At 55.0% G+C, this 27,500-nt stretch overlaps 1 protein-coding gene and 1 non-coding gene across 2 annotated transcripts; one reads left to right on the plus strand and one right to left on the minus strand.

The window, feature by feature from the left end:
* The first annotated feature begins 19,518 nt into the window (after positions 1–19,518).
* Positions 19,519–19,627, plus strand: LOC140690795 (U6 spliceosomal RNA). Its single transcript, XR_012066123.1, has one exon. It is a non-coding gene; the product is annotated as a U6 spliceosomal RNA (small nuclear RNA).
* A 2,300-nt stretch (positions 19,628–21,927) lies between these two features.
* On the minus strand, positions 21,928–23,765 carry LOC140690684 (uncharacterized). The gene is made up of 2 exons (XM_072952582.1): positions 23,509–23,765; positions 21,928–23,244 (listed from the first exon to the last, which is right to left on the minus strand). The coding sequence occupies exon 2, from the start codon at positions 23,086–23,088 to the stop codon at positions 22,057–22,059; it is 1,032 nt and encodes a 343-aa protein (XP_072808683.1). The 5' UTR covers positions 23,089–23,244; positions 23,509–23,765; the 3' UTR covers positions 21,928–22,056.
* Positions 23,766–27,500: the final 3,735 nt, after the last annotated feature.

The following is a 27,500-nucleotide window of genomic DNA, read 5'->3' on the forward strand; positions in this document are numbered from 1 at the left end:
GAGTCGGGCCGCGGCGGGCCCGGGAAGCGAAACGCACCGGGGCGCGGCCCCAGGGGACGGGCGGACGGACGGAGCGGACAAGTGGAAAGGACGGACGGACAGAGAGAGGACAGGACGAGCGAGGAGGCAGCGGCACACGGCCGGCGCGCCCGCGGACGGGCGACGCCGCCTGGAAGCCGGCAAGCGGGAGAGGAGGGCCGTAGAGCCACCGCCAGGGGCCCGCGCCAGAAACCCAGACGCGAGTCGGCCGCCGGGGTGCGACACGGGGTCTCACCGCCACAGGCCCTCCGGCACGGGGGCGGTCCCGCGGCACCCACGGCGCCGACTGGCAACTCTCTCTCCTCGGCACCCCCACGGCACCCCTCACGGGGGCTCAGGGCCACCCTCGCCCGACACCGCAGAGCCTCAGAACGGCCCACCGCAAGGCTCTCCCGCCGCACGGGCCGGCGCTGCCCTGCCCCGACGCACACCCAAAACAAAACGTTCGTGCCGTGCCGAAGCACCCCGCCTCCACCCCCCCGTCGGGTCCGACGACGCCTCACCCGGGGCCGCCTCCAGGGGAGGGACAGCACCCACACGCGGTGAGGCCACGTACTGGTCCCAGGACGGGGGGGTGGGTCGGTGGTGGAAAAGCTCGGCGCGGGTGGCCATCGGTCCGGGCAGGGGAGGGCCGGCGACGACGAGGAGGGGCCGCTCGCGCACAAGAGCGACGGCCGCAGGGGTCGGGGGTGTGGGCGGGCACCAGCCCCGGGAAGGGGAAATCCCGAGACACGACCGGGCCGCCGGGGAAACAAGCGCAGGATCCCACCACCCCCACACGTGGGGGCGGCCCCGCGACGCCCAGGACGCCGGCCGGCCTCAGCCAACCCTCGGCGGTTCCTCCCACACCCCGGCCCCGCCGCCGGGACTCGCGCGCAGCAGGCTAACCCCCACTCCAGAGGGTAGCCCCTTCCGCTCGCTCACTCGTCCGTCTGTCTGTCCGGTCTGTCCGTCCACCACCCACATCATCCTGCTTCGTCTGGCTCGCCCCCAGGCCTCGCGGCCCGGGGAAACGCTCCCGAGCGAGGCGGCCCGACCCGTAGCCCACGCACCGCCACCGGTGGCTGCGGCTCGGGACCGGAACAGGTGGGGTGGCTCCTCGCGGCGGGGAGACAACGGGGGGCAAAGTCGGGGTGGACCGCCTTGCCCCTCCCCCCACGGCACGCACCGGGGAGGCAAAGCCCGCGCGCACGCACGCGCGCTCGCACGGCCCCGCGCCAGACGCCGGGCCCGGCCCGGCCCGGCAGAACCCTCCCCCGACTCGGAGGGGGGAGGCGCGGGCCACAGCAGGCAAAGAGCAGCACACGGCCCCGCCGCGGGGCCGGCGCAACCCACACGCCAAAGCGGCGGGGCCCTGCCCACACGCTGCGGCAGTCGCTCCCCGTGGCGACTGCACGCTCTGGATGGAGGAGCGGCGGCTGGGGGTTGTCCGGTACCCCCCAAGGCTCCCCTCTCAGATCGCTAGAGAAGGCTTTCTCACCGAGGGCGCATCGCCCCCTACCCAGCGGGGGCCCCCTTCAGGCCTACGGAAGTCCACCGAGGCGGACGTCAGCGCTCGGCTGGGCAGGAGGGGCCTGCGGTAGGGGTAAGCAGCGGGCCGAAAAGCGAGCGTTCGCGGTCGGGGCCGGGGAAAGCCCGTGCCGCCTCGCGAGGAGACGCACCCAAGGCCGCGTGGGGACGAGACAGGCGCCCGCCCCCACCGGCACATCACCCGGCCCCACCACGTCCGCTCCCACGCCCGGGCGCGAGCCCCGCAGAGGGGGGGACCCACCCGGCGTGCGCCCGGCCACGTCAGTCCCCCCCGTACAGGGTGAGGACGACGACCAGGAGGCGGCCCCGGCCCCAACCGAGGGTGGGGAGCGGGGCCACGCCTCGCTTACCGTCTCGACCCCTCCCCCACTGCTCAAGAGAGTGGCTCGGGACACACGACCACCGCAGGGGTTACCCGAGAGGACACGCTGGGGACGGGAAGCGATGCCACCGCTCGGCCTCGGGCACCTGAGGGACAACCTGGAGCGCTCCAGGGGCACCACAGAGGGCCAAGGCGAGACACGCTCGCACCCCGGCGAGGGGATACGTGGCGTGGCGGCGGGGGCAGCCCTCCCCCACCGCGGGGGAGGGCCGCTCGCGAGACAAGACGCCGAGCAGGCGAGGAGGCGAGAGGTGTCTGCCGCGTCACAAGACCCCGGCCCCGCCGACACCACGAGGCACGGGAGACCGAGGTCGGGCCGGAGTCCGCACCCCTTCCTTGCCCCCGCCACCCACGGGCGGTGGAGGAGAGGCGAGGGGCCCGCAGGCAGAACGAGAAGAGAGGCCACGTTCACCATGAACGTCCCGTCCCTCGTCTGGCGCGGCTTAGGCCCGGCCCGGGAGAGCATGACGTCACCACATCGGTCAGGTGAGCGAGCGAGCGAGCGAGCCATGGGGCAGGGAAGCCCCAGAGCCAGAAGGGAGGGCCCGGCGAGGACAACCACCAGAGGGGGGCCTGCTTCAGCCTCGCCAGGCGCCACCCACTCCTCGTTCCTCTACGAGGAGAGTGGCCAACGACCCCAGGCGGAGAATGCCTGACACGCGGCACGGAGCCTGGGAGGGTGGGGTCGTGCCGGCCACCACCGGGTGCCTGCGGCAGGGAGCGCACGGGGTAAAAGACCCACGCCGCCACCTCACCCCACCGCCCTCGGGCCACCAGAGACCGGAGGCGGCACCACGGGCCACGTCAGCCGGACGCACACACGAGAGCCGGCGCGCAGGCCCGAGCGGGCGGCTCAAGTGTCAGAAGCAGAGTCAGCTTCTACCAGGCCAGGGCTCACGCAGAGACAAAGCCCAAGAGCCCCACACGCGTCCGGAGACCCAACACTCGGTGACAGACACCGAGAAAGACCGTGTCAGCACCTATCTGCTGGCAGAAAATGCCCAACACGAAAGGAAAAATGACAGCGCCCGGAAACGGGTCGGGTCCACGATTTGCAGGGGGGGCCCCGGGACCTCGGTCCGGCCACCTGCCCCCAGCCCTACCCCCATAAATGGCAGCCCCGAAGCTCTCGGGGGCCATCTGATCGACCGGGGGGGGGAGGGGGAGGGGGAGGGGTTGAGGAGGCGCAGTGGGAATGGGAAGGGACGAGAGGGAGACGGGATCGGGCCGGGGACGCCCTGCCCGTTTCTCGCCCGCGTGGCCGGGGACTCGGGGAGATGCCACAGAGGCGCCTCCGAGGAGAGGGCCCCCCACGAGGGACCGCTCCCGAGCACCGGGCCGGGGAAAGCCTGCCTCCCCCACATCCCTCGCAGGACGCCCCCGTGCCGGTCCCCGAGTCCGGATGAAGTCTCGGTCCCTCAAATGCCACCGGAACCCACGCGGGCAGGCTTACGGGCCGGGGGGCGCCCTCCCTGGCCTCCCGCGCCAACAGGGGCCGGCCCAGCCACGTCTCCGGGTCCATCGGGACTCAGAAAACATTTCATCCAAGGAGGCGCCTCCGACGACCGGGAACCCCAGCGCGCCCGTCCCCGGCCTCACCGCACTGGGCCCGGGCCGCTCCTCGCCTCGGGAGCAGTCGTCCAAGGGACACAGACGAGGGCCGGACCACCTAGCCGCCGGCGGCCCGGGCGCGGGACACCCCGTCCCTTTCCCCCGCGGCGGCACGGCGCAGGCCGTGTCCGATCGGCTCGGGTCGGTCCCCGCGGCTGCAGGGGCACAGGCGGATGCTGGTCGACCAGGCCAGGCCACACGGCTTCCCCCTACACACGAGATCCCGGGAGCGCGGCGACAGTCACCCCCTCATCAGCCTGCGAGTCCAATCTGCGCCGAGAGCAGGACGCGCCCGCGGCTCAGCGCCACGGGGACTGTCACCGCCGGTGTCGCCAGCCTCCCCGAAGTCTGCCTCGGGCCCCGCCGCCGAGCCCCATCCCTTGCCGAGGTCGCCGACGCTCGGGAGAAGAGGGACGATCTCAAGAGCGGCAGCCAGATGGCGCCCGACAGCCGTCGCCAACGTCCCCGGAACCGATCCCGACCGCCGGCCGCCCAAACGCCCGAGACCGTCCCGGGCTGAGGCGCCGGGCGGCCGGCCGGCGCGACCCCGTGGCGTCCGCCTCGGAGCCCGCTCACCCTCGTCACGGCACGGCACGGCACGGCGGCATGAGGCGACGCGACGCGACGCGACGCGACCCACCCCGGCAGCAGATCAGGGCGGGGAGGACGGAGGGAGCCGGGGTTTGGCAAGACACGGCCGGCCGGGCGGGCGGCTGCCGCGAAGGGGACGCGCTCCCCACGCGATTCCCCGGGCGGGGGAGATCACACGGACACGCCGGCGGGTGGCCCAGAGCGACCAGGACGAGATCCCGGGTTCCCGGCGGCGGGGGGGGGGGGGTGGGAAGGGGAGGAGGGAAACAGGGAGGGAAGGCGGGGGCTGGCAAACCGAAACCAGGCGAGCGCTCCGAGAACAACGCAGGAATCGGCTTTGGAGTCCGTCCTCTCGAATGCAGGAGGTCTTTTGAAAGCAGACAGGCAAAGCCCAGAAGCTAGAAAAGAAAGGATGAAGACCGTCAACCCCATCGAAGTGGAAAGAAAAATCGATCTTGGCACAGATCGCGACAAAGCCCAAAGACAACAAATGGGCGCGTGGGGAAAACGCACTCGCGGTCGGTCGTGAGAACACGGACGTCAGCACGGCTGACCACAACCACAGGGAGGAGGAGGAAAAACAAAAAAATGCGGGCGGCGGTTGGGGGGGGGGGCGAGTCGATAGCCACCCGCTCGGTAAATCGAGGTTCAGTGCATCTACACAGAACAACACTGTGCATGGGCATCCGCGTGTCTGTGTGTGCATGTGTGCCCGTGTCTGTGTCTGTGTGTGTGTGTCGGTGTGTGTGTTTGACACACAGTCACACGTGGACAAGGAAACTGTAGCCCCATGTGGAAAAAAAAAAAAAACATGAAAACAAACGACAAAACCCACCACCAAAGGGAAATCAAGTTGTAGAACTTACTCTGGGGTTTTAACAAAAAACAACAACAACAACAAACAAACAAACAAACAAACAAAAATGTAGAAAAAGCACCACCACAGCCCATCAGGGGTTCCTCTCCTAAACAGTCCAAGAACTCGGTCAACTCCACCTCCTAGAAGCCAACAAACCAATGATGAAACACGGGCAGGAGACCCAAACTGACTTTTTCAGTTTAAAAGAAAAAAAAAATTATTTTGTATCCAAATGGGGAAGGGGCGGGGGCGGGGGAGGATGGTGTGTAGAACTCAGCGGCAGAGTGCCTGTCCAGCACGCGCAAGGTCCAGGGTTCGATCTTCAGGACCTCCGTTCAAGTAAATAAGGAAGTCGGTGAGTCAGGCAATCACTAAGTCAGGCAACAAACCAGCAAAAGAAACGAATTACCTCCCCTCCCCGAATAAGCAAACAACAACCAAAAACAACAACAGCAACAAGAACAACAACAACAACAAAAAGCCTAAATAAATAAATACATGTAAATAAGTAAGCAAGTAAATACATAAATAAGTAAACAAAAACAATTAAAAAAGGGGGAAAACGCACGCATTTCTGTTTTTAAGAGATATCCAGACAGGCCCAGAACCTGGAATCACGACAGCAAGTTCCAAAAACAAGCAGAAAGTGCCTGCTTCTGACGGAACATGTGATAGAGACCACCGTTCGATGGGGCCGGGTGGGCGGGCTGGCGGGCGGACACAGAGCTATGGACTCATACCTGACAGAATCCGCTCTCCGACAGAAGACAGAAGGCAACACGGAACAGGGGTTGGCGGTGGGGGCGAGGGGGAGAGGGCAAAACGGAGGTGGAGGAAAGCCATTAGGGAATACAGGACAGAAGTCCCTCAAAACATCCCACAGGAAACTCCTGGAAGACCCGGCAGTTCCACTAAGGGCCCGCGGATGGACGAATGGACAGTGTCACGTGGTCTGGAGAGACCTACACCTTGAGGGGATGATGTTAACCAAGTGACCTAAGTCCAAGAGGGATGTTGTCACTTCGAGGCAGAATCCCCAAGACAATACGCAGGAACATATGCAAGGAAGCTGAAACAGGCTCATGGATACCAAGAAGGAACAATGAGTGCAATGGGTGAGGGAGAGGAATAAGTACAAGCTTCCAGTTATCTCCAATTATTAAATACATTAATCACGGGTTGTCATGGACAGCAGGGCGAGTCGAGTCAATCCATACTATTGTCATGACGCTGTCCGGTGACGGATCCGTAACCAGACTCATCGCGGTGATCATCGTGGAACATGGAAGAATCCCGAATCGCTATGTTGGACACGTGAAAACTGACATCCTATTGTCAGGTCAATTATGAGAGAGAGTAGGGGAGAGAGAGAGAGAGAGAGAGAGAGAGAGAGAGAGAGAGAGAGAGAGAGAGAGAGAGAGAGAGGGAGGGAGGGAGGGAGGGAGGGAGGGAGGGAGAGAGAGAGAGAGAGAGAGAGAAAATTCTCACTGTCTTCCCAAAAAAAAAAAAAGAGTTCAAAAAGAGTTCAGTGAGATAAAGAGTGGATGTAGGTGAGGGCAATAGGTGGAGGAGCTGAAAACCACGACGGCGACACATGTGCAGCATCCCACACGGTGGCAGTGTGGTCCTATGCATGCTCAGCCGTCTCCTAGCCACCTCCAAGTTGACATCCAGGGTCATCCTTTTAGGTTTCGTGGCTGCACTTTCGTCTGTCTCGGGCAATACTCTCTCTTGATTTTCCATGGGGGAAGGGAGGTGGGGTGGCCGGGCGGGCCACACCACGACACACCGCGTCGCGCGTGACCTGGATAACAGATACACACCCGTCCACCACCCACGGGCTCCGAAATCTGTCACTGGTCACGACGCACACTTCCTCGGTCCTTTACGGAGCGATGGCGGACCGAACAGGCAGCGGCCAACTTTGCCGTGCACACAATGACACTTCATCCCTCGTGGAAACAAACTGATGACGAGACAGCATGGTCAGGGGGCGGGTGTCCTTTCAGGAAGACACAGTCATTGAAAGTCCTGCGCACGGGAACTGGGCCAAGGGAGATCTCCATCACCCTACCCAACCCCGATCCAAATTCTCATTCGGGCAGCTAAGGGTCAAGGTCAAAGTTTCTTTCTTCCCGGGGCGGGGGCGGGGGGGGATCCTTTTGGGCCTCGATGGTTGTTCAGCTGGAGAGATCACCCTTGGGCTGCACATACATTTCGGGGTGGTCCATAGGGCTCCACGACAGTCCCGCCACCAGGCAGATGGTTCCACCTGATGAAACCGGTCTGGTCTTTCGTTCCAGGAAGACAAAGGTCCGTGGCCGAAGCCAACGAGAAACCCCGGGTGTGAGTCCGGAGCGCCACCACTCTGGAAGATGTCAAGGCGTCGGGCTCGAAGAGGCTCGGGCGGCCTGAAAAACGCATGCGGGTTCAGGTCCACTTTCCAAGCGGCCTCCACAGCAATGGGCAGGAGGAGGGTCTCGAGAGGGGACACGGCAGTGATCTCTCTCCAGCAGATGTCCAGCTGCTCAGTCCGGCTCGGCGGGGCTTCAGGGAAAGGGCGGCTTTGGTTCTCGAGGATGCCAAGTCCAAAGCGGGAGAACCATGGGCAACGGGAGTCGGAAGAGCGTTGGCCAACTATCGGAGAAAACTCGAAGCACGCGTGACGTGGCCCAGCGTATCAGTGGAAGGCAGGGCGGGGTGGGGAGGGGGAGGGTGGCGGGAAGCACGCAAAGATGATGACACAGAACCGCATTCTCATCTCTATCACGCTGTACGAGAGTTTCCACTGAGACATGCTCCCCTTCCCCTGGTCTCTCCAAGGACGCGCATTTCTACCAAAAATCACCCCCATTCAGACTTGTCAGCTGGCCAGATCAGCATGCTTCCACGAAATTCGGCCTGAAGATGGACAGAAGTCCATTAAGCATAGCCATCGCCCCTAGAGGCTCTCGGACACCCGCTCTGCTGGAACGTTTCCTAAGGACGGCAGACGAAGATGGTCTCCACATGCTTTCCAGGAGACGTTCCTCAGAACGAGACCGTGACTATTCCGGAGACCGTGACTATTCCGAAGCAAGCCCGAATCGGTCACAGCAAATGTTCACGAGGAAGTCACGGTGAACCGTCTGGGACACAAGTGTTTCCCAACCGGTCCACGTACGGACACGATTTGGTCCTAGCCAGAAACAGACACTTTCTCCTCACAGCATCCTTTTGTTTTGTTTTGTTTTGTTTTGTTTTATTTTATTTTATTTTATTTTATTTTATTTTATTTTATTTTATTTTACTTGTATGTATATATGTATGTATGCACATACGTATCTATGTACGTATGTACGTACGTACGTATGTAAGTAAGTAAGTATGTGTGTATTCCGGTCTGTCTGTCTGTCTGTCTGTCTGTCGGTCCATCCGTCCTCCGAAGGTATACCAGTCATGTCGGCCAACACACTGACAGATCTCGAGTCTTTCCTATCAGAAGGATATCAAAGCACGTCCCCTTCGACTCATGGAGCCAGGAACGAACGCTTCCGTATCTCATCTTCTTTGGAAACGATCTAAACATTCCAGGGACGTCGCCAGACGCTCCAGTTGCAAGGGACCAAAAACTACGTGGAGGAGGCACCAATTTTTCAGAGACGGGCCGCCTCCCCCCTCCCCCAACACACACACTACCCCCCAGGACTGCTTGGGATGTGAACACTTCCTGAGACTTGAGACCGAGCCAGCCATCGCTCCCAGACTCTTTATTTTATTTTATTTTATTTTATTTTATTTTATTTTATTTTATTTTATTTTATTTTATTTTTCTGGCTGACACATTTCATGACAGAGGTAACCCACAGGAACTTCAAGGATTCGGGGTAAACCTAGGGAGGCAAAAAGTTTCACCTCGAACGCTGCTCATCACAATCAAGACATGGCTCTTTTCACGAGACCAATCCCTTGACATTTGGTTTTCTGGATGGAAGGATCTGTCCCAGATCATGTCAACCTGAAGGAAAACATTTGGGTTCCTTCCTGTTCGCATTCCCTGCCTGCATGTTCCCTTGAAAACCAGTTCCATAGAGCTCTTTCGTGAATGAACTCTGGCAAGTGTATATGGAGGGAGAAACACGTCAGGCCTACAAGCCGGGGACGTACACACGTGCCTACATGCATACATGGGACTGGGCCCTTTCCAGATCCTTGGATGGCAGTACCATAGAAATGAGGATGGCTTCCACAAGACTCTCAGGCAAGCCAAGCTCTGTTGCGAAAGCGATAGCTTGTGCACAAAGGAGAAGGTGGCATGACGGGAGGGGGGGAAGGGGAGCACCAGCTCCCTGAGCAGCAGGGGCCACTTGCTTTTCTACCTAAAGGAAGGGCTTTGTCTCAGGATCACTGATCACTTCCACAAATCATCCAATATCTTGGCTCGGCCGCAGGCGCCTCCAGGGTGCAGAGCCATCGCCCCAGGCTCTGTGGGGAATAGAGAAGACTTCCGTGAGGGGAAAGAAATGCATGAGAATTTTCTGCAAGAAAGCTCAGGAACACATAATGTGAACATGGAGAGTTGAGCTTCCTGTCTTGTGACAACTAGGTCTGCTGGGTCATGTCACAGAGAGCAAGCGAATCCTTTATTCCCCTGAGCCTTTTTCTTTCTCTTTCTCTTTCTTTGTTCTTTTTTCCCTTTAGAGTGTGTGTGTGTGTGTGTGTGTGTGTGTGCGCGCGCGCGCGCGCGCGCGCGTGTGTGTGTGTGTCTGTCTGTCTGTGTGTGTCTGTGTATGTCTCTGAAACTCAGGTAATGCCCTGTCTCATACAGACGAGACCAGCAGATCGACATGACCAGAGACTTTGTAGCTTTCATTTAAAAACTATAGGTCACTCATGAGTCGGGTAGGACGGGTGCTGCGTCCAGCGCAGTTCGGGACCGTGTCTGAGGACGGGCGACGCAAGAATTAAGAAACAAAGAGACAAAGTAAAGAGCAAAAATGGGACCAGGGGACTCAAGGTCTCGTGGATCTAGAGTGCCAAAAGCCTGGTCGACAGCCTGTTTATTGGGAGTCTACGGCTCAGGGGGGGAAAAAAAAAAAAGATATGCGATCAAAGAGGTGGGGCTTTAGATATTTCATACCAGAAGCACGAAGTTCTGCTTGCTGGCTAACTGATTCATTTCAGGCCTAACCCTTCCAGGAACAATCACCCTCCTCCGGGGATGCAAAATTTCTAAGCGTATATCCTGTGATTGCCTCTGGGACATCTCGAGATAGCAAATATTTCCCCGGGGTTAAACCGCATGCTTTCCTGCCAGAACCAAGTTCTGTTAATGGCTGATCTGGCTTCCCATGACCGTCCATTGTTTTACCCTAAGGAAATATCTGCCATCCTTTGTGCCCTCACGGTCAATCTCAGGATTGCCCCTCACACAATTTCTTTAGCATCATGCATGTTCTAGGTCATCTACTGTGTAAAACATGAAAACAAAGCAAGCGTGTGCATTTTTAAGCAAGTTAAGTGTGAATGTAAGATTTTAAGCTCATGGAAATGTTGGTGCAGCTTGGTTTCTAGTTGCTTGTTTTCCAGCAGCTTGTTTCCCAGCAGACGCGTAGGACACTAGAGAACCCACTCACTTAGAAAGAACCGATGGGACGGGTAAGGTTTTTCGGCTCGGAGGGTGAAAGCTTTTAAACTCTGCGTGGAAAAAAAGACGTTTCAGATGTATATTTCTCCTTAAGAAGGCTGCGAATTAGAGTTTCGACGAGGGAGCCCTCGCAGCAGTGTGCACGTTTAAAAAGGCCTCCGCGTGCCCCCCCCCCCCCTTTTTTTGTTTCTTCCATTTGGTTTCAGGTTCTACCTGATTCAGCCCCCTGGCCTCAGTCTCAGGCCATTGTGAGCTATGTAGACGTTTCTGACGTTGTCGAGACGGACAAGATAAGGACGGTTCCCCCAGAGAACAGGGCCGCTGCTTCTATGAGATCAAAAAGCTGACCTGCTCATCCAGCTCTATGTTTAGGAATTTGCTCCTTTCTGGGAAAGCGTAGAGCTCTGCGGTAGAGTGCGTGCTCAGCATGCACAAGGCCTTGGGCTCAGTCCCCACTACCACCACTGAAAACGTAGAATAAATCTAAATAATTACTTAAAACGTAGATAAAGACACCTAACGACCCGTCCCCCCTCCAAAAAGATAAAAACTTTTTGTTAAAAAAAAATTTGTTTTTTAAATTAAAAAGACAGGAGGAGGAAGAGGACGAGGACGAGGATGAGGAGGAGAAATTAGCTTCTTTCCAACAAGGAGATTTCCAGGTCAAATGGAGAGCCAAATATTTCTATGTTCTAAGACTTCAGCTTTCCACGTATCCTGGTGTCAAAACGTCTGCACGGGTAAAGATTGTTCATCATTCTGTGCCTATGCACTTCCTGCATTTTGGAGTGTTCATCTGTCCTTTCTCTTAGGAATAGATGATCATCATAAACAGCAGTTCTGTTGATTAAACCCCCTTTTAAAATATCGTTGTTTCATGTTCACTAAAGTTACCTAATAATCACTTCACAATCTATGGAAGTCAAATCATTGTGCTGTACACCTGAAACTGATAGAGGGCTGTATGTCAAACCTATATCAATAAAACTGAAAAAAGAAAAGAAGAAGAAGAAGAAAAGAAAAGTCGGCTCGGGGCATCCGATAAAGGCCCTCTTTCTGAGCGCACAAGTCAACCTCGGGCCGATTCACCCTGACCCTGAAGAAGGGCAAAAATCACCCTCCACTCTATCTCCCGTTAGGTCCCGGACACTAGCCAGAGTTCCCCCTCCCTCAACCCCCACCCCGTTCTTGCGTCACACTGTGTGGGCTCAGGCACACAACCTATCGGTTTCCTTGAGCGTGTGGAATGAATATCGCCCGAAGGGAATTTCCTCTGTTGTCGTTTAAATAAGCTGACGTGTTAATCAGTGCTACGGAGGGACACATTCCCTTTGACCTGATCAACCAGAATGACATCCCAGGACCCAGGAATGTACAATATCATGGATTGGAAAGTATCTTAGAATTCAGAAATCATGGTGATGTGGGTCTGATGACCTAGCTGGCTCCATACAAACCAAGAGATGAAGGTGCCCAACGTTTTCACTCGATGCTGCCTAAGTTCTTGACAGTCACTTTAAAAAAGGAAAAGGAAAATTTGGATGGCACGCTTAGTTTTGATAATGCCCTCTGACTGCATGGTGAAACGCAAGGAAAAGCCGTGACGCTCGCCCACGGTATAGAGAGAAACGCAGAACCGTGTTTCTGGTAGCCTTCTTCACCGCTGCGCCAAGGCGGGAGCGACGGCTACCTCATGCAAAGGAGGAGAGGACGGGTTTCTCGGCCCCGTCACACAATGCCAGGCAGAAGAAACCTTCTCTGATGAGACATAAGCGTGTCAAAGCGCATCCCTGCGTCGAAGGCTTCGGTTTCCCGGGGAAGGGGGTCGAGCCGAGGGACCCAGGACCCCACGTCAGTCAGTCAGTCTTTCACTGGATTCACTGGCCTCGCTCTTACCCCTCAGCAATGGCCGCTCAGATTGCTCACGGGGGTCTTTACCTTCTGGCTTTAGGAAGGACTTTAAACTTCGGCTGAGGGGCAGACACCCAGAAGGGTTCTTTCAGTTCACCCCATCTTAGGGAATGCCATACCCAACACGTTGGTTTTCATCCCATCGTGGGCCTACCTACCGGAGAGTTTTGCTGCTTAAAAGTCCCCTGTGCTCCACCTATTCATCAACAACCCCCCCCGCCACAACACACACACACACACACACACACACACACACACACGCACGCGCGCACACTCACACACACACACACACACACACACACACACACACACACACACACAGAGAGAGAGAGAGAGAGAGAGAGAGAGAGAGAGAGAGAGAGAGAAAGAGAGAGAGAGAGACACAACCTTCACCCCCGCACACACACAACCCCACTCATCTTTTCACCCTCTCTGGGCTTTTGCCCTTTTGAGAATGAACGTCATCCAGAGCCGGTACCCTACAGGATGCCACCTTTTCAGATTGGCTCCTTTCAGGGAGTCATGTGCACGCAGAAACTGCCCCGCCTGTCTCCCACAGGTCTCTCGGCTCCACGGGCCCCTGGTTTCCTTTTTAGAGCCAAATCACATGCCGTGGCACGGACCTAGCCCGGGCTACGTGTCCCTTCACCTCTTGAAGGACGCGTCTGTCTCGGTCGCCTCCACGGTTCCGGCGGTGATGAAGCAAGCCCCTCCACCCCCCACCCCCACCCCGCCCGCCATCCAGGTCCGTCCGTCCGCGTTCAGGTTTCCGCGTGGACGGAGCCCCGAGGGCTAGGCCTCAGGGTGAGGGTGGTATGGCGGGTGGCGGGTGGCACACTGAAGGGTCCGAAATCCGGAGGATGCCGGCAAGGAAGGTCGCCAGGTCAAAGCCTTCCTTCCCTCCCTCCGTCTCCTTAGGGTGGATGGCTGGGCCCATGAATTCAGAGAGGACACGAGACACATGGTGTGAACCGAGATTCCCAAGCCAGGAGACCTGGTGGAGGGTAAAGAAACGAGCTTATTGGGGGGGGGGGGCCGGGGGGGGATGGGGGGGTTCTTAGGACTGCAGCCCAGGAGACACAGATGCAAGAAAGAAGCACTGGAAGTGTGTGTCACCAGACTACCCCACGGGGCAAGTGGAGAAGGGGAAACGAAAGAAAACACCACAAGAGCAAGGCGGGAACTTTGAAACGACAAGGCTGCAGCTAGCAGCTGCTGGCAGATTTGTTTTTGAAACCGGTTGGTGGCGCCCTTGAGCTTGATACAGTTCTGACCACTCATGCCCCCCCTCCCCCCATGGATGCCGGTGTCGGGACCCAGGGGAGGCCACCCCAAACATGTATGTGCCTCCGTGGCACACGGATAGGTTAGAAATGAGAGTGACCGAAGAAGCCGAGGGGCCGGCCAGCAGACGCAAGAGGGACCGGACCCTCAGACTCTTCTTTCTGTCTCCCTGAAAGCGGGAAATCAATCACTTCCGTGGAGGGTGCCCTCCCTGCATCTGGACTTAGGAAATCACCCTGATCTCCCACTGAGAGCCTTCAGGCCCCGGAAGCCTAGAGAAAACCAACCAACCTCGTGACTTCTTTCAGGGGCTTCCCCCCCAAAACCCAAACTCCGTCTCGATTCTTCACAGACGGGTCACCCAAAACCAAAGTCTCTCAGCCCGGTCCATTTCGCACAAAGGGCTGATTTCTTGTCCTAAAACGGAGAAAAGCTGCCTGCTTCGGGGACACATGAGTGCTTGAATGAAAGACAGGAGGTTCCCTGTCGCTCCTGCTCAACGATCCGTCTGGGGTCCATTTTTGGATCAGTCCAGCCCAGAGGACTCAAGATGTGTAGAGGGAGGGGACAACGTGCCCCTCCCCGAAACAAGACTATGTCTGTAACCAAGTTCCTCCCACTGGCCGTCCAGCTCCATTTTGGATGACTGAATCCTGGTTCACCTCATTTGGCTGTTTTGTTTTGTTTCGTTGTGTTTGTTCTTGTTTTTGTTTTTTGATTAATAGACTTTATTTCCTAGAGCAGTTTCAGGCTCACAGCAGAATTGAGCAGAAAATACAGAGAGTTCTCACACAGCCCTCCCCACCCACACATATATCCTCCCCTCCCCTCAACATCCCTCATCAGTGTGGCCTATTTGGTCAAACTGATGGTCCGACATGGACACGCTATTATCAATCAAAGTCCATAGTTTACATGACGGTTCACTCTTGATGTCGTACGTTCTATGGGTTTTGACAAATGCATAATGACATGTAGCCACCACTATGGTATCCGACGGAATAATTTCATCGCCTTAAAAAAATCCCACACGCTGTATCTGTTCATTCCTCCTTCCCTCCCTCTCCCCAAACCCCTGGATACCACGATCTTTTTATTGTTTCTAGAGCTTTGCCTTTTCCAGGATGTCCTTTGGTTGGAATTGTCCAGTTGGTAACATTTTCAGACCGGTTTCTTTGATTTAGTAAGATGTCTTCTAAGTTTCTTCCATGTCTTTCATGGCTTGATAGCTAATTTCCTTGTCTTTCTTTCTTTTTTATTCATGTATTTATTTTTTAATTTTTTACTGCACACATATTTTTTAATTTACATATACGTACTGTTCATTGTTTCCAGGAAGGTTTAGCGCTTTAGCTTTTTAAACTTACATAGTTATCAAAGGAATAAAGCCAACCGCAAAATAAGGATGAATTCAAAAAGATACACACACCCTGCTATTAACAGCAACATCATTTATAATGGCCAAGATACGGAAGCATCCTAAGTGCACATCAATATTTGAATAGATAAAAAGAGGGGACACACACACACACACACACACACACACACACACACATATACACACACGGAATGGAATACAATTCACCCGTAAGAAAGAAGGATATTTTGCCATTTGTGGCCTTTCCTTTCCTTTTTTTTTTTTTTTTTTTCCCCTCCTCCACTTTAAAAACCAGAATTTTATAACTGGGATAAACACTTCCATTGCGTCAAAAACAGTAAAATGCCTAGAAATAAACTTAATCGAGGAGGTTACCTATACTCCAGAATCTGAAATGACACAAAGAAATGGAAAGCTGTCTTGTGCTCTTGCATTGGCAGAATCAATACTATCAAAATGGCCACACTACCCAAAGCAATCCGCAGGTTCCGTGCAACCCCTGTCAAAATACTCACGACATTCCTCACAGAACTAGAACAAACAATTTCAAAATGTATAAGGAACAATGGAAGACCCTAAACAGGCAAAGCCATCTTTTGTAGGTCTCCTCTCTCTCTCTCTCTCCCTCTCTCTCTCTCTCTTTCTCTCTCTCTCCCCACTCCCTCCCTCCCTTTCTCTGTCATGTTTTTGTTCTCTTTTCTTAGGGTTTGATGACTTGAGACGATCCTTTAACATTCCTTGTAAAGCCGGCTTGATGGTGCTGAAATCTTGTAGCTTTCGTTTATCTGTGAAGCTTTTGATTTCTCCCTCAAATCTGAACGAGAGCCTTGCTGAGTAGAGTATTCTTGGCTGTCACTTTTCCCCTTTCATCACTTTAAATATGTTGTGCCACCCACTTCTGGCCTGTAGAGTTTCTGCTGAAAAATCAGCTGATAACCTTACGGGAGTTCCCTTGTATGTTATTTGTTGCTTTTCTCTCGCTCATTTTAATATTTTCTCCTTACCCTTAATTTTGGTCAATTTGATGATGATGTGTCTCGGTGTGTTCCCGTATGGTACTCTCGGCACTTCCACCTCATTTGGTTATTTAAAGGATCTTCAGTCTGTTCAATTCATAGGAGAGAACTTCCACACGTATTTCTTCTCAGTTTTATGAAACAAAGAAGGACCCAGAAAACTGGCAAAACATAAATGCTCTTCTATTGGGTTGAGCAAAGACAGGCCCTGGCCGGGGAGGGGGGGGGGGTGTAGATGTATGTTATGTCCTGATTCCAGGAAGGAAAGGGGCCAGGGTCAGCGTGCCCTTCTTTCTGGGGTATCTGTCTGTTCGCTTTTGGTGTTCGGCTGGTTTGGTTATTTCGGCTTTCTGTTTGGTTCCTTTCACAGATCCAGTGGCTCAAAGCAGCATTCTGATTTTCTTTTCTCCTGGGGTTTGGTTTTTGATAGGTAGAGGGACAGGGCCCACGCAGGGGTGGGGGTGGGGGTGGGGGTCACTGCGGCAGAGAAAGGGAGGCGGCTATGGTGAAATCATCGAGCTGAGGGGATTTCTACGAGAGGGACTCTCCGAAGTGAATGGGGTCCAAGGAGATCATCAGGGTTTCTGTGTGCTCGGTTGGTTTTGTTCGTGCGTGTGTTTGTTTTTTCTGGACGAGGCCAAAGAACTCCTCGGGTGGAGGTGCGTGTCCGAAGGGTCTGACAGGATGGGAGGATGCGGGGCGAGTCAGTCCATGTGCCCAGAAAGAGAGAGAACCTGTCATAGCTGAGACTCAGGCCTTTTTTGGACCTAGGCCCAGAGAGCAGTTCGGCTCCGAGCATTCACGGAGAAGTTCGTCGCCACCTCAGTCGTGTCCCCCACCCCCGCCCTCCCCCACGCCTCGGCCCCCAGTGAAGGAGGAATCATGAAGTGGCCGCACTTAGGCTAAGCCAATTTTGGGCTTTATGCTTACTGCTTGCTTTTAGAACGATCAGCAAACTCGACTGACCAGACACCGCTCCCAGCCCCAGGCCCACTGTTCAAAGCAGCTAAAGTTGTCGATTCTAACTGTTTGATTGGACCTTCCTCTGATCGTTCAAATTGACAATCATGTTTGACGTCTGAGTCTTTCCCCAGGAAGGGAGTCACGGGAGGATAAGCTCAGGAGAACGACCAGCCCCCTCCCACCCCCCCACCCCGAGTTCCTCCGTGGCGCTGGTGCCGCCGGGTGAGTCTGACCAGAGAAAGAAGGTCACGGGCTGATGACCTACTAGACCACCAGGAGGTCCCATGTTACCAGACACTCATCCAGATTTAGGAGGAAGTTTTATCAGAGACCCTTGTTGATCATGAGCACCTTTTATGCTCCCGCCTGTTGTGATTCCCTTTCATGCTCCAACCTGTTCGTCCACAGAAGCATGAAACCCCAACCCCAAGACGGGTTCACAGTTTGGAAGGCACTACTAGCCTGCTGTGAGTCCCCTTTGCCCAGCAAAGCAATCAAGCTGCCTCTTTTCTTCTAAACTCTAAGACCCTGTCTCTGGGTTATTTGGCTCGTCAGGGACGGGGTTGGGGGGGGCGATCTTTCGGCAACACCCGCACAAGTTTCCCTGAGTGGCAGGAACCAGCGTGGCCCTCAGGCCTCAGCCCCGCAGGCAGGCAGGCAGGCAGGCAGGCAGGCAGAGCTGGAGCGACCGTTGGTCCCGCCCCCGCCCGCGCACCCCCCCCCCGCCCCCCGCCGCTGCTTCCGCCGCCGCCGCCGCCGCCGCCGCCACTGCCGCCGCCGCCCAGGCCTCCTCCACCGATCGGTCCCAAATCGGGTCCTAAATCGACTGGACTGTCTCCTGGAAGCGGGGGCGGGGACGTCAGGAGGATCCATTCGGCAGGGCCTCGTTCAATCGCTTCATTCAAATGCAGAAAGCTCTGTGCTCAGGTCAGAGCCTTTGACTTGGCCTCCGGCTCCTCTCCGTTGAACGGCTTTTGTTTTTTGGTTTCAATTTCCCCACCCTTAGGCCACCCCGTCCCAACTGCACGGAGGGAGGCGGGAGGGAGGGGGAGAATCTCGCCTGGTCTCAGGCCAAAGGAGTCCCCTCCTTTTCCTAACCTGGGTAAACCCCACTAAACCGTTTGAGAATCATGGAAGGGCATGGAAGCAGACCTCTGACTTGATAGATTCCTCTGGGATGGGAGACTTTAAAAAAAAAAAAAATTCTTTTTCCCCTGCTTCCAGGGAGGCAGAAAGGAGGGACAGAGTGTTCCTCTTGCCTCGGGCAGTTCTTTCTTTGTTTGTTTCTTTCTTTTGTTAAATCATGCTTTTTTTTTTTTTTCCTTCCTTTTTTTTCCTTCCAGTTTTATTGAGACAGAGTTGACATACAGCAGTGTATACTTTGGGGGGCGGGCGGGGAGAGGAATTCGATTTTATGCATTTATTTTTGACCGGAGGTACTGGGGATTTAACCCAAGACCTTGTGCTTGCTTGCTAAGCACACACTCTACCACTGACCTATACCCTCCCCCTTGGCCACTTGTGAAGTCCCTTTCATTCAGCATAATCCATCGGGCACATTTTGGGGCAGCCTACTCTGGACCCCAACATTTCCCTATTCTGTAACTTCCCTGGAAGTTTTACACATTAAAAGCTGGGCTGTTGACTGTGCGTGTGCGTGTGCGTGTGCGTCCGTGCGTGCGTGCGTGCGGTCTGGGGGCAGGAGGGAGGGAATGGTTTCCTAGGGGGCCTGCGTTTCATGGACCCAGTTTCTTAGTTCTGAGAACAGGTCTGTTCAAGGAAACTGTTGCCGTTGTAGTATCTCGTCTCAGGAGGCGGTGGTGTCGATGGGCTTCTGAAGCTAGGCCTAGGGAGCAAGCAGTCAGGTATCGCCTAAGAGGCACTTGTGTGGACAACCAAAGTACAGCACAAAGGTGAATCGTCGGAGCAGATGAGAAACCAGATTCAGGGCCGGGAGTAGGGGGTCAGTCTGGTAGGAGATTTCCACACATCGGGGTCATCGAAACGGCTCGAGCAGTTTGAAATGCCTCTGATGATGTCCTGGGGTGTTCGGCTCAACTCTCTGAGCGGCTCCCCCGAAAACAGGCCCGAGGATGGTTTCCACAGGAGCTGTTGTGGCCATTTCTCTGACGTTTACCTCCCGTTGTCCAGCTTCAGTCTGCAAGGCTTCAGGAGACGGAGCGTTTTCGTACTCAATGATGCCAAGGCAAAAGGGTGAGAGAAAATGGGAAACATTCGTGGAGAGGGTCCTAGGCAGATAGTGGAGGCAACTAGAAGACCTTCAGTCTCCGGGCTGGCTTTCAGGTTGAGACAAAAACCCTAAGGAAAGCACTTGCTGCCACAGGACATAGACTAACATGGGAACCATCCAGAGAAGATCAGCACGGCCCCTGAACGTGGACGACACACGCCCATGCGTGAAGCGTTCCATAGTTTTAGTGAAGTCAGTCACCCAGGGAAAGACAGATATCCTATGCCATCACTTCTAGGTGGGATCTGAAAGTAAGTCAAGACACCCATCCATACATAAATAACTCCATTTTAAAAAGACTCCAAGGAACCTATTTACAAAACAGAAACAGACTGGACTCGCAGACATGGAAAAGAAACCGATGGTTAACACAGGGGACAGGGTAGGGTGGAGGAACGGGGTAAGGCGGAGGGATAAATCAGGAGTTTGGGATTAGCAGATATAAACCACCCTATACAAACTAGGTACACAAGTAGGTCCTACTGTCTAGCACAGGGAACTATGTTCAATAGCTTGTAATAACCTATCCTGAAAAAGTATACGTGTGTGTGTGTGTGTGTGTGTGTGTGTGTGTGTGTGTGTGTGTGTGAATAAGTGAATCACTATGCCGTACGTCATAAATGAACACAACATTGTAAGTCAACTATACTTCCATTGACAGAGAGTTCCTACAATAAGCAGGCAGACAGACCGACAGACCGTCAGACAGACAGACAGGCAGGCAGACAGACACACACACACACACACACACACACACACACACACACACACACACACACACTGTCTGTCTGTCTGTCTGTCTGTCTGTCTGTCTCTCTCTCTCTCTCTCTCTCTTTCTCTGTCTGTCTGTCTATCTGTCTGTCTCTCTTCTAAGGGTGGAGAAGAGTTTGCTGAGCTATTTCGGGGGCCCTCTCATCCTAGTTCCTATCTCCAAGTTGGTTCAAAGTCCAAAAGGCCGTCAAGCACTTAGTCAGATAGGTCCCTCGAAGAATACCTCCCACATCACGATGACAGACTTCTTAGGCCAGCCGAGAAGGTCCTTCAGTTCTGTGCCCATCTTGGCTCTAAGTTGATGTCAGTCCTCCAGGATCCAAGAAAGCCACGTTGGAAAACAAGTGGTGATTTTGATGGGACAGAAGATCAGTCATTTGGGGGGCGAAGGGTGGGGTAGGGAGAGATACCAGCCTGTCTGTCTGTCTGTTTTCATCCAGTGTGGGAGCCTTCCCAAAGAGATAACTCGAGAAGAGAGAAACGGGGAGTTGACAAAGAACACGTGCGGTGGCGTGCCCTCCCCCCACCCCAGGAGAAGGCCAAGCCAGAAGTCCCTCCGGATGGCGGGCTCTGGACTCCGGCTTCCAGGGGAAGCGATATTTTTTCCTCCCCATTTCAGGCCCGGAAGAAGAGGGAGAGGCAGAGTGTCCTTCTCGGGCATCCGTTGTTTCTGAAGCACGCTTGTTGCCGAAAGATCGGCCCCCGTCCCCGATGAGCCCAAGAATCCAGAGACAAGGTCTTGGAGCTTAGAAGAAAAGAGGTCATTTTATCGCTCTGCCGGGCAAAGGGGATTCACAGCAGGCTAGCGTCTTCAAAACTGTGTACCCACCTTGGGGATGGAGTGGGTGGGGTGGTTCTAGAGCCATAGCTCAAACAATCAAGCATCGATCACCATCCACAGAATCGTTTTCTCATCAGAAGACTCAGCATGGTGTCACGATGCCTCCCAGGTGACCCATTCTATAGAGGCTGGCGGTTAGATCTCATTATCTCATAAGCACTCAAGGTGTGGCCTTCTTGGTCACTCAGGCTATTTTGTCAGGTCAGTAGTCCCGTGACCGACCTTCTCCTCGGAGAAGGACTCAGAGACCCAGCACGATGATGACTTGCAATGACTGAAATACAGTAGAAACAGTAAGATCGATAGCTTCCAGTTTCAACAACGGGCCTGGAACCGTGAGCAGCAACCGGTCAGTCAGAAGAGTCGACCGTTTTAAGGGCGAGCATAAGAAACCGAATGACACCCCCCCCCCCCAAGCAAATGAATGAATGAATGAATGACCTAATGATCCTCCCCTCCTCTCCCCCCCCCCGCCCAAAAACGAAGCAATCCGTTAGCCTAATTCCGGCCATTTTATTCATCCTCCTTCACCCTGAAGCCCCAGTCAGCCACGTGCCACAGTGGTCTGTTTTCCGGTTTCCTCCACCACCCCAACCCCCACCAACGACCACCCCGCCAACATCCCCCCATGCCCAACCACCGCCCCAAGCGCGGGACTGGACGGGGGTGCTGGGGGCTGAGGGGGCGGCGATGGCGGCTTGAGGTGAGGGTGGGGAGTGTTCCGCCCAGATCGTATAGGAAGCTCAAACACAGCTGCAGTACGAGACGAGATGGTAGATTTCTGTGAGTCCTCCCTCCTCTTAAAATCCTTCCTAAGGAGGAGACAGACAGAAAGAGAAACATCACCCTCACTCCCAACGCCTCCTGTGCCCTCGTTGCACCCCAAAACAACAACAAGAAAAACAAAAACAAACACAACCACAAATAACTCGCTATCCCTGGGGAAGAAGGTTTCGATGGCATGGGGATATCATTCTAAACTTCATTCCCTCTTCATCACATTTCATGGAAACCGATTGCAATCTATGAGGCCCTGTGAAGGTAGGGGTTGGGGGGTAGGGAGGAGGGAGGGAAGGGAAGGGGGGAGAGAGAGAGAGAGAGAGAGAGAGAGAGAGAGCGCAGAGGAGAGGAGGGATAAAAGGGGAGAGGACAGGAAAGGAGAGGAGGGAAAAGAGGGGAGGGAAGGGGAAGCGAGAGGAGGCGAGGGGAGAGGAGAGGAGTGGAGGAGAGGGGAGAAGAGAGGAGCGGAGGGGTGAGGGGGGAAGGGAGGGGAGAACAGGGAAGAGGAGAGGAGGGGAGAGGAGAGGAAAGAGAGACAAGGGAGACAGACAGAAAGGCACACACACACACACACACACACACACACACACACACACACACACACACAGAATAGCGAAATGGAGAGAGAGACAGAGAGAGACAGACAGACAGACAGACACGGATCTAGGTCCGGGAGACTACACATGGGTATTCTTCTGAGTGATTTTATGTGTTTTCTCAATCGCCACCTATGGAGATAAAAGTCGCTCCCATAAGATGAAGGGAGTCCTTCTGCCACCGCCCCCGGCCCCGCCCTCCAGCACCGCTTGTGTTTGTCAGGGATTCCAAGCCAAAGCACGTGGAGGAGTGGGAGAGCTTCCTGGCGGCCCAAGGGGGAGGAAAGTCCGGCAGCATGAGAGAGGTAGTTGGCACGGGGAAGCTGGAGGCAGGCTGACGAGAAGATGGGTGAGGGGGCAGGGAGGAGGGTTTCCCAAGTTGGAGAGCCAAGACGAGGGAGGGGAGCCGTCGGTGGTCGCGTTCTGACCCCGACCCCGACCCAGACTGGAGCGGATCCCTGAAAGGAGGCGGTTCGGGCTCTCCTGCCGAGAACGCCCCTCTCTTCCTCTTTGTGCAGAAACACCTTCCGCGGACCGAGAAAGTCTATCCCGAGACCCTCGTCGGAAGAGTCCTTTCCAGACCCATCACGATCCTCCTGGGCCAAGGGGTCCAGGGGATGGGGCGGGGCCTCCATTCGATCCGTCTTCCGTCCGTCCATCCATCCGCAAGATCTTGAATATCCATGTAGGATTCCGGATGGTAGCAGTTTTCCAGGATCCTCCAGATCCTTGTAAGACCTCTCCTGGCAGATTCGACCCCTAGGTCGTACCGCGCAGCACAGGGCACTAGATTCAGTCCCTCGGGACGAGGGTTCCTGAAAAAGACCAGGAAAAAGAAGAACACAATCACTATGGTGTGCACCAGCCAGAAACCAGCACAACCTCGTCACTCTAACAGACTTGCCAAAGGCGGGGTGGGGAGAGAAAGTCATAGGATGGCTACCATCCCTCCCACCCCCACCCCACACGCCAAGCCCCCCAGCCCATCGTCATCCCTGCTCCCCCTCCTCCTCCCCCTCCCCTCCATCGACGCCCGCCTCCCGCTTGTACCCCACTCCTCCGAACCCAGCACCACCCACCTCGGCCTGGACGTGCTCGGCTCGGCTCGGCTCGGCTCGGCCCGGCCCGGCCCGGCCCGGCCCGGCCGTCCGGCCGACTTCTTCGCAGTGTCTAAAATAGCGCCCGGCCGACAGGCAGGTGGCACACGGCACCCGGCAGGGGAGCGAGCGGGACGGTTCGGGATCTCTGGGCGGCGGGGACACGCGGCCGGACAACCAGGAGCACGGACGGCCTGGCGTGCGTTTCTCCGCTCGGGGGGCCTCGACCAGGGACTGTGGTACGGGGAACGGGGACACACACACACACACACACACACACACACACACACACACACACACCCCTTCACCCCCACCCCCACCCCCACCTCCACCTCTGACAGCTTTCATTTGTTTTCGGCCGACCGTCCCTCGATGAGGTACAAGTGCCGGGGCTGGGGCTGGGGCTGGGGCTGGGGGGGTGGAGTTCCTCCCTCCACAACGACCCCACACGGGCTCTGTTCCAGTCACCCGAGTCCTCTTCCAAGTGAGACCACAGGCCTCCATCACCCGGCGTGAGCACTCGGGGGAAAAAGTCACCATCCTCATCGCTCCGCTCCACCTCTACACGTGAAGAACAGTTCCCAGCCCACGCCACTCAACCCCACCCCACGCCCCGATGCCACCCACCGCAGTGGAGAGAAACGAGACGAATCCACAGACGTCCATCCATCCGATGAAGAAACGGACGGCCCCATTCCAAGGAAGCATAGATATCTAGTCAGGAGATTCATCGAGTACTATGGAGGCGGTGGGAAAGGGGGGGGGGTGTTGCGGTGGGGAGGGCCTAGAGATCCAGCAGTACAGCCCGTGCTTAGCATGCAAAAAATAAAGGCCCAGGGTTCAATCCCCAGCACCTACTCTTCAAAAATAACCCGCGGAGAAGCAAGACGGCGGAGTAGAAGGACACTCGTAGCTCACCCTCTCCCACAAATACACCAAAACTCACATCGACGGACCCACTTGGCCAATCAGAGCACCTGCGGAACTCCGACAGAACACCGCCCTCTTCGAAAGACAAAGACGCCCAAAATCTGGTAGGAGAAAAGGAGAAAAGAAAGAGTAAAAAGCAAAACAGTGCGGGAGGGACCGGTCCCGCGGGGAGGGAGCGGCAGAGGAGGAATAGGGCTCGTTCGCCAAAACTGCCCCTCTCCAACGGAGAGGCCGACGGGACGGAGGGGGCGCCCCCGAGCCTCAGATCTACCCAGAGCACCCCTTGACCGACCGACCCAAGTGAAACGGGCACAGAGGGTCCCCGCGACACCCAGCCCGAGTCGCAGGCCGGCAGCCAGGGGCCGGGACAGGCCGCACGAGCCGGGCGGAGGACCGGGGCGGCGGCCGGGAGGGGATACAGAGCAGAACAACCCGCCCCCCCCATACATGACGGGAAAAGAAAGGCAAAGCAACACGGCCGGTGTGCCCTGGGGGGAGGGGCGCCGTAGCCTCCGTCTCCTCAGATCCGCGGCGCCATCACCGGCGCTTCTCGCGAGAAGAGAGGCGGGACGCAGCCACAGCCGCCATAGCCTCTGGCGTGCAGCATGCGGGCGGGGGCGGGGCCGAGACTCGAATCCGCACCCGGGGGCTCCGCAGCCTTCTAGGCAGGACTGAGATTCGTTTACAGCCCGAGGCAGATAGGATATTTCTGCCCCGGTACCTCAGAGAACTCGCGCCACCATGACTAAGAAGGAGCCGAGTTTTGGGACGCAGCTAGGGGCGGGGCGGTTCCACGGTCTTCCCCGAGCCCACCTACGGAGAGGAGCGCCGCCGACCCGAGTCGGAGCACACAGCCGCACGGAGCAGCGGAACGACCGGGGCCGGGAGAGGGCGGGCGGCCAGCCAGCCACCCTCCTTCCCGGGAGGAACGCAGCATCCGACCGCGGTGCCGGGAACACGTCCCCCCCCCCCTTTTTTTTTTTCCTTTTCCTTTCTCTTTTTTAATCTCTCTTCTATCGGTTTTACCTTCTGTTACCTTTTTAACCTTGACTTTTGAACAGTCGTCTACGTTGACGGTTTTAATCCCTTTTAAATGTTTCCTTGAAAATCTTTTTATTATTATTATTTTTAAACATCCACCCCCTTTCCTTTTTCTCTTCTCTTGGTTTAGATCTCCTGTTATTGATTATTTACAGGTTTCAGATATCGTTTCTCGATCTTTTTTCTCCTTTTTATTAAGGTTATTAAAAGACGTCTCAACTCGATCGCTCTTCTGCTTCCACTTACTCTTCTATTATTGATTACACAGTGTCTTCAAACCTTTTCTTTCTCCCTCCTTTTCAAATCCTGTGTTTTATCTCTTGTTAAAGTCTGTTCTATTTCCGATTACCTTTTAAAAATTTACTTTTGAAACAATTGTGCTTTATTTTCTGATCTTTTCTATTTTTTAAAGGCTTTTAGAAGACGTCTCACCTCGATCGCTCTTCTGCTTCCACTTGCTCTTCTATTATTGCTTGTACACTCTTTTCAAACCTTTTTTTCCTCCATTCTTTTAAAATCCGGCTCCCCCACCCCCCTCCCCCTCCCACCGTCTCTGTCTCTGTCTCTCTCTCTCCCCCTATCCCCCTCTCCGTCTCCCTCTATCTCCCTCTCCCTCTCCCTCCCTCTCTCTCTCTCTCTCTCTCTCTCTCTCTCTCTCTCCCTCTCCCTCTCCCTCTCCCTCTCCCTCTCCCTCTCCCTCTCCCCCCCTTTTAAAGTTTTATTCCTGTATAGGCTTTAGATAAATACCTAAACTCCTTAAGGACCACAATAGATAACTGATACTCCTTAAGCCACAGTGCCAGAGAGATAGGAGCAGCATGAGGAAGCAGAGGAACCACTCCCAATGAAAAGAGCCAGAGAAATTCCCTGAAAGCACGATCCACAAAATAGACACGGATGGCCTGCTAGATCAAGATTTCAAAAAAGGAGAGATCCAAGTACCGAAGGAACTCCAAGTGATAGTGTTTAGATGTATACTGTACGTCAAAAACGAAATCGAAGCTCTAAAGAAGAGTCAAGGAGAACTGGTCAGCTCACTGGCTGACATGAGAAGTGGTCTAAAGGCTGTCCAAAGGAGGCTAGATCACACCGAGGAGCGAATAAGTGGCCCAGAAGACAGGACAACAGAAAGAACCCAATCAGAACAGCTGAGAGAAAAACAAATAAAGAACAACGAAAACAATCTCAGGGACCTACGGGACCATCGAAAGCGTGCCCATCTACGCACAATAGGGGTTCCAGAAGGGGAAGGAAGAAGCAAGGGGGTCGAAAAGGTATTTGAAGAAAGCATGACTGAAAATTTCCCAGCTCTAAAGAAGGAATCCGATATCCAAGTCCAGGAGGCTCAGAGGGTGCCAAACAGGGAGAACTCAAACAGACCCACACCGAGACCTATCCTAATCCAGATGGTCAGAGTCAAGGAGAAAGCAATGATCCTAAATGCCTTTAGGCAAGAGAAAAACAAAGAGTGAGTTCCAAGGGAACCCCCATAAGGCTCTCAGCGGATTTCTCTCCACAAACACGTCAGGCCAGAAGGGAGTGGCAAGATCTATTGAAATTCCTGAATGAAACACAAAACAAAACAAAACAAAACAAAACAATGCAGCCTAGGATACTCTATCCAGCAAAGCTATCCTTTAGAATAGAAGGAGAGGTAAAGAACTTCACAGACAAGCAAAAACTAAAAGAGTTTTGCAACACTCAACCCATGCGAAAAGAAACATCCACAGGTCTACTCTAAATAGAGAAGAAGCAGGACGGTACAAACATGAGACACTCATCCCCGGAAAGGTGATCACTCCCGTTCATTCCAAACAGAATAAACACAAAATTGTAAAAGAAGACATCTAAACCATCAGGAGTGACAGAGGGAAGCAAGAAAATATAGAGACTTTTATTTTTCCCCCTTCTCCTTCCTTTCTTTCTCTTTGAAACGTTTTGTTCTCGGTAGGATGGGCTTGAGATTCTATTACTATCTGTTTCGTACAAACAGTTATAGTCCT

The sequence above is a fragment of the Vicugna pacos genome, chromosome 31 (genome assembly GCF_048564905.1).
Source record: "Vicugna pacos chromosome 31, VicPac4, whole genome shotgun sequence".
Classification (NCBI taxonomy): Eukaryota; Metazoa; Chordata; class Mammalia; order Artiodactyla; family Camelidae; genus Vicugna; species Vicugna pacos.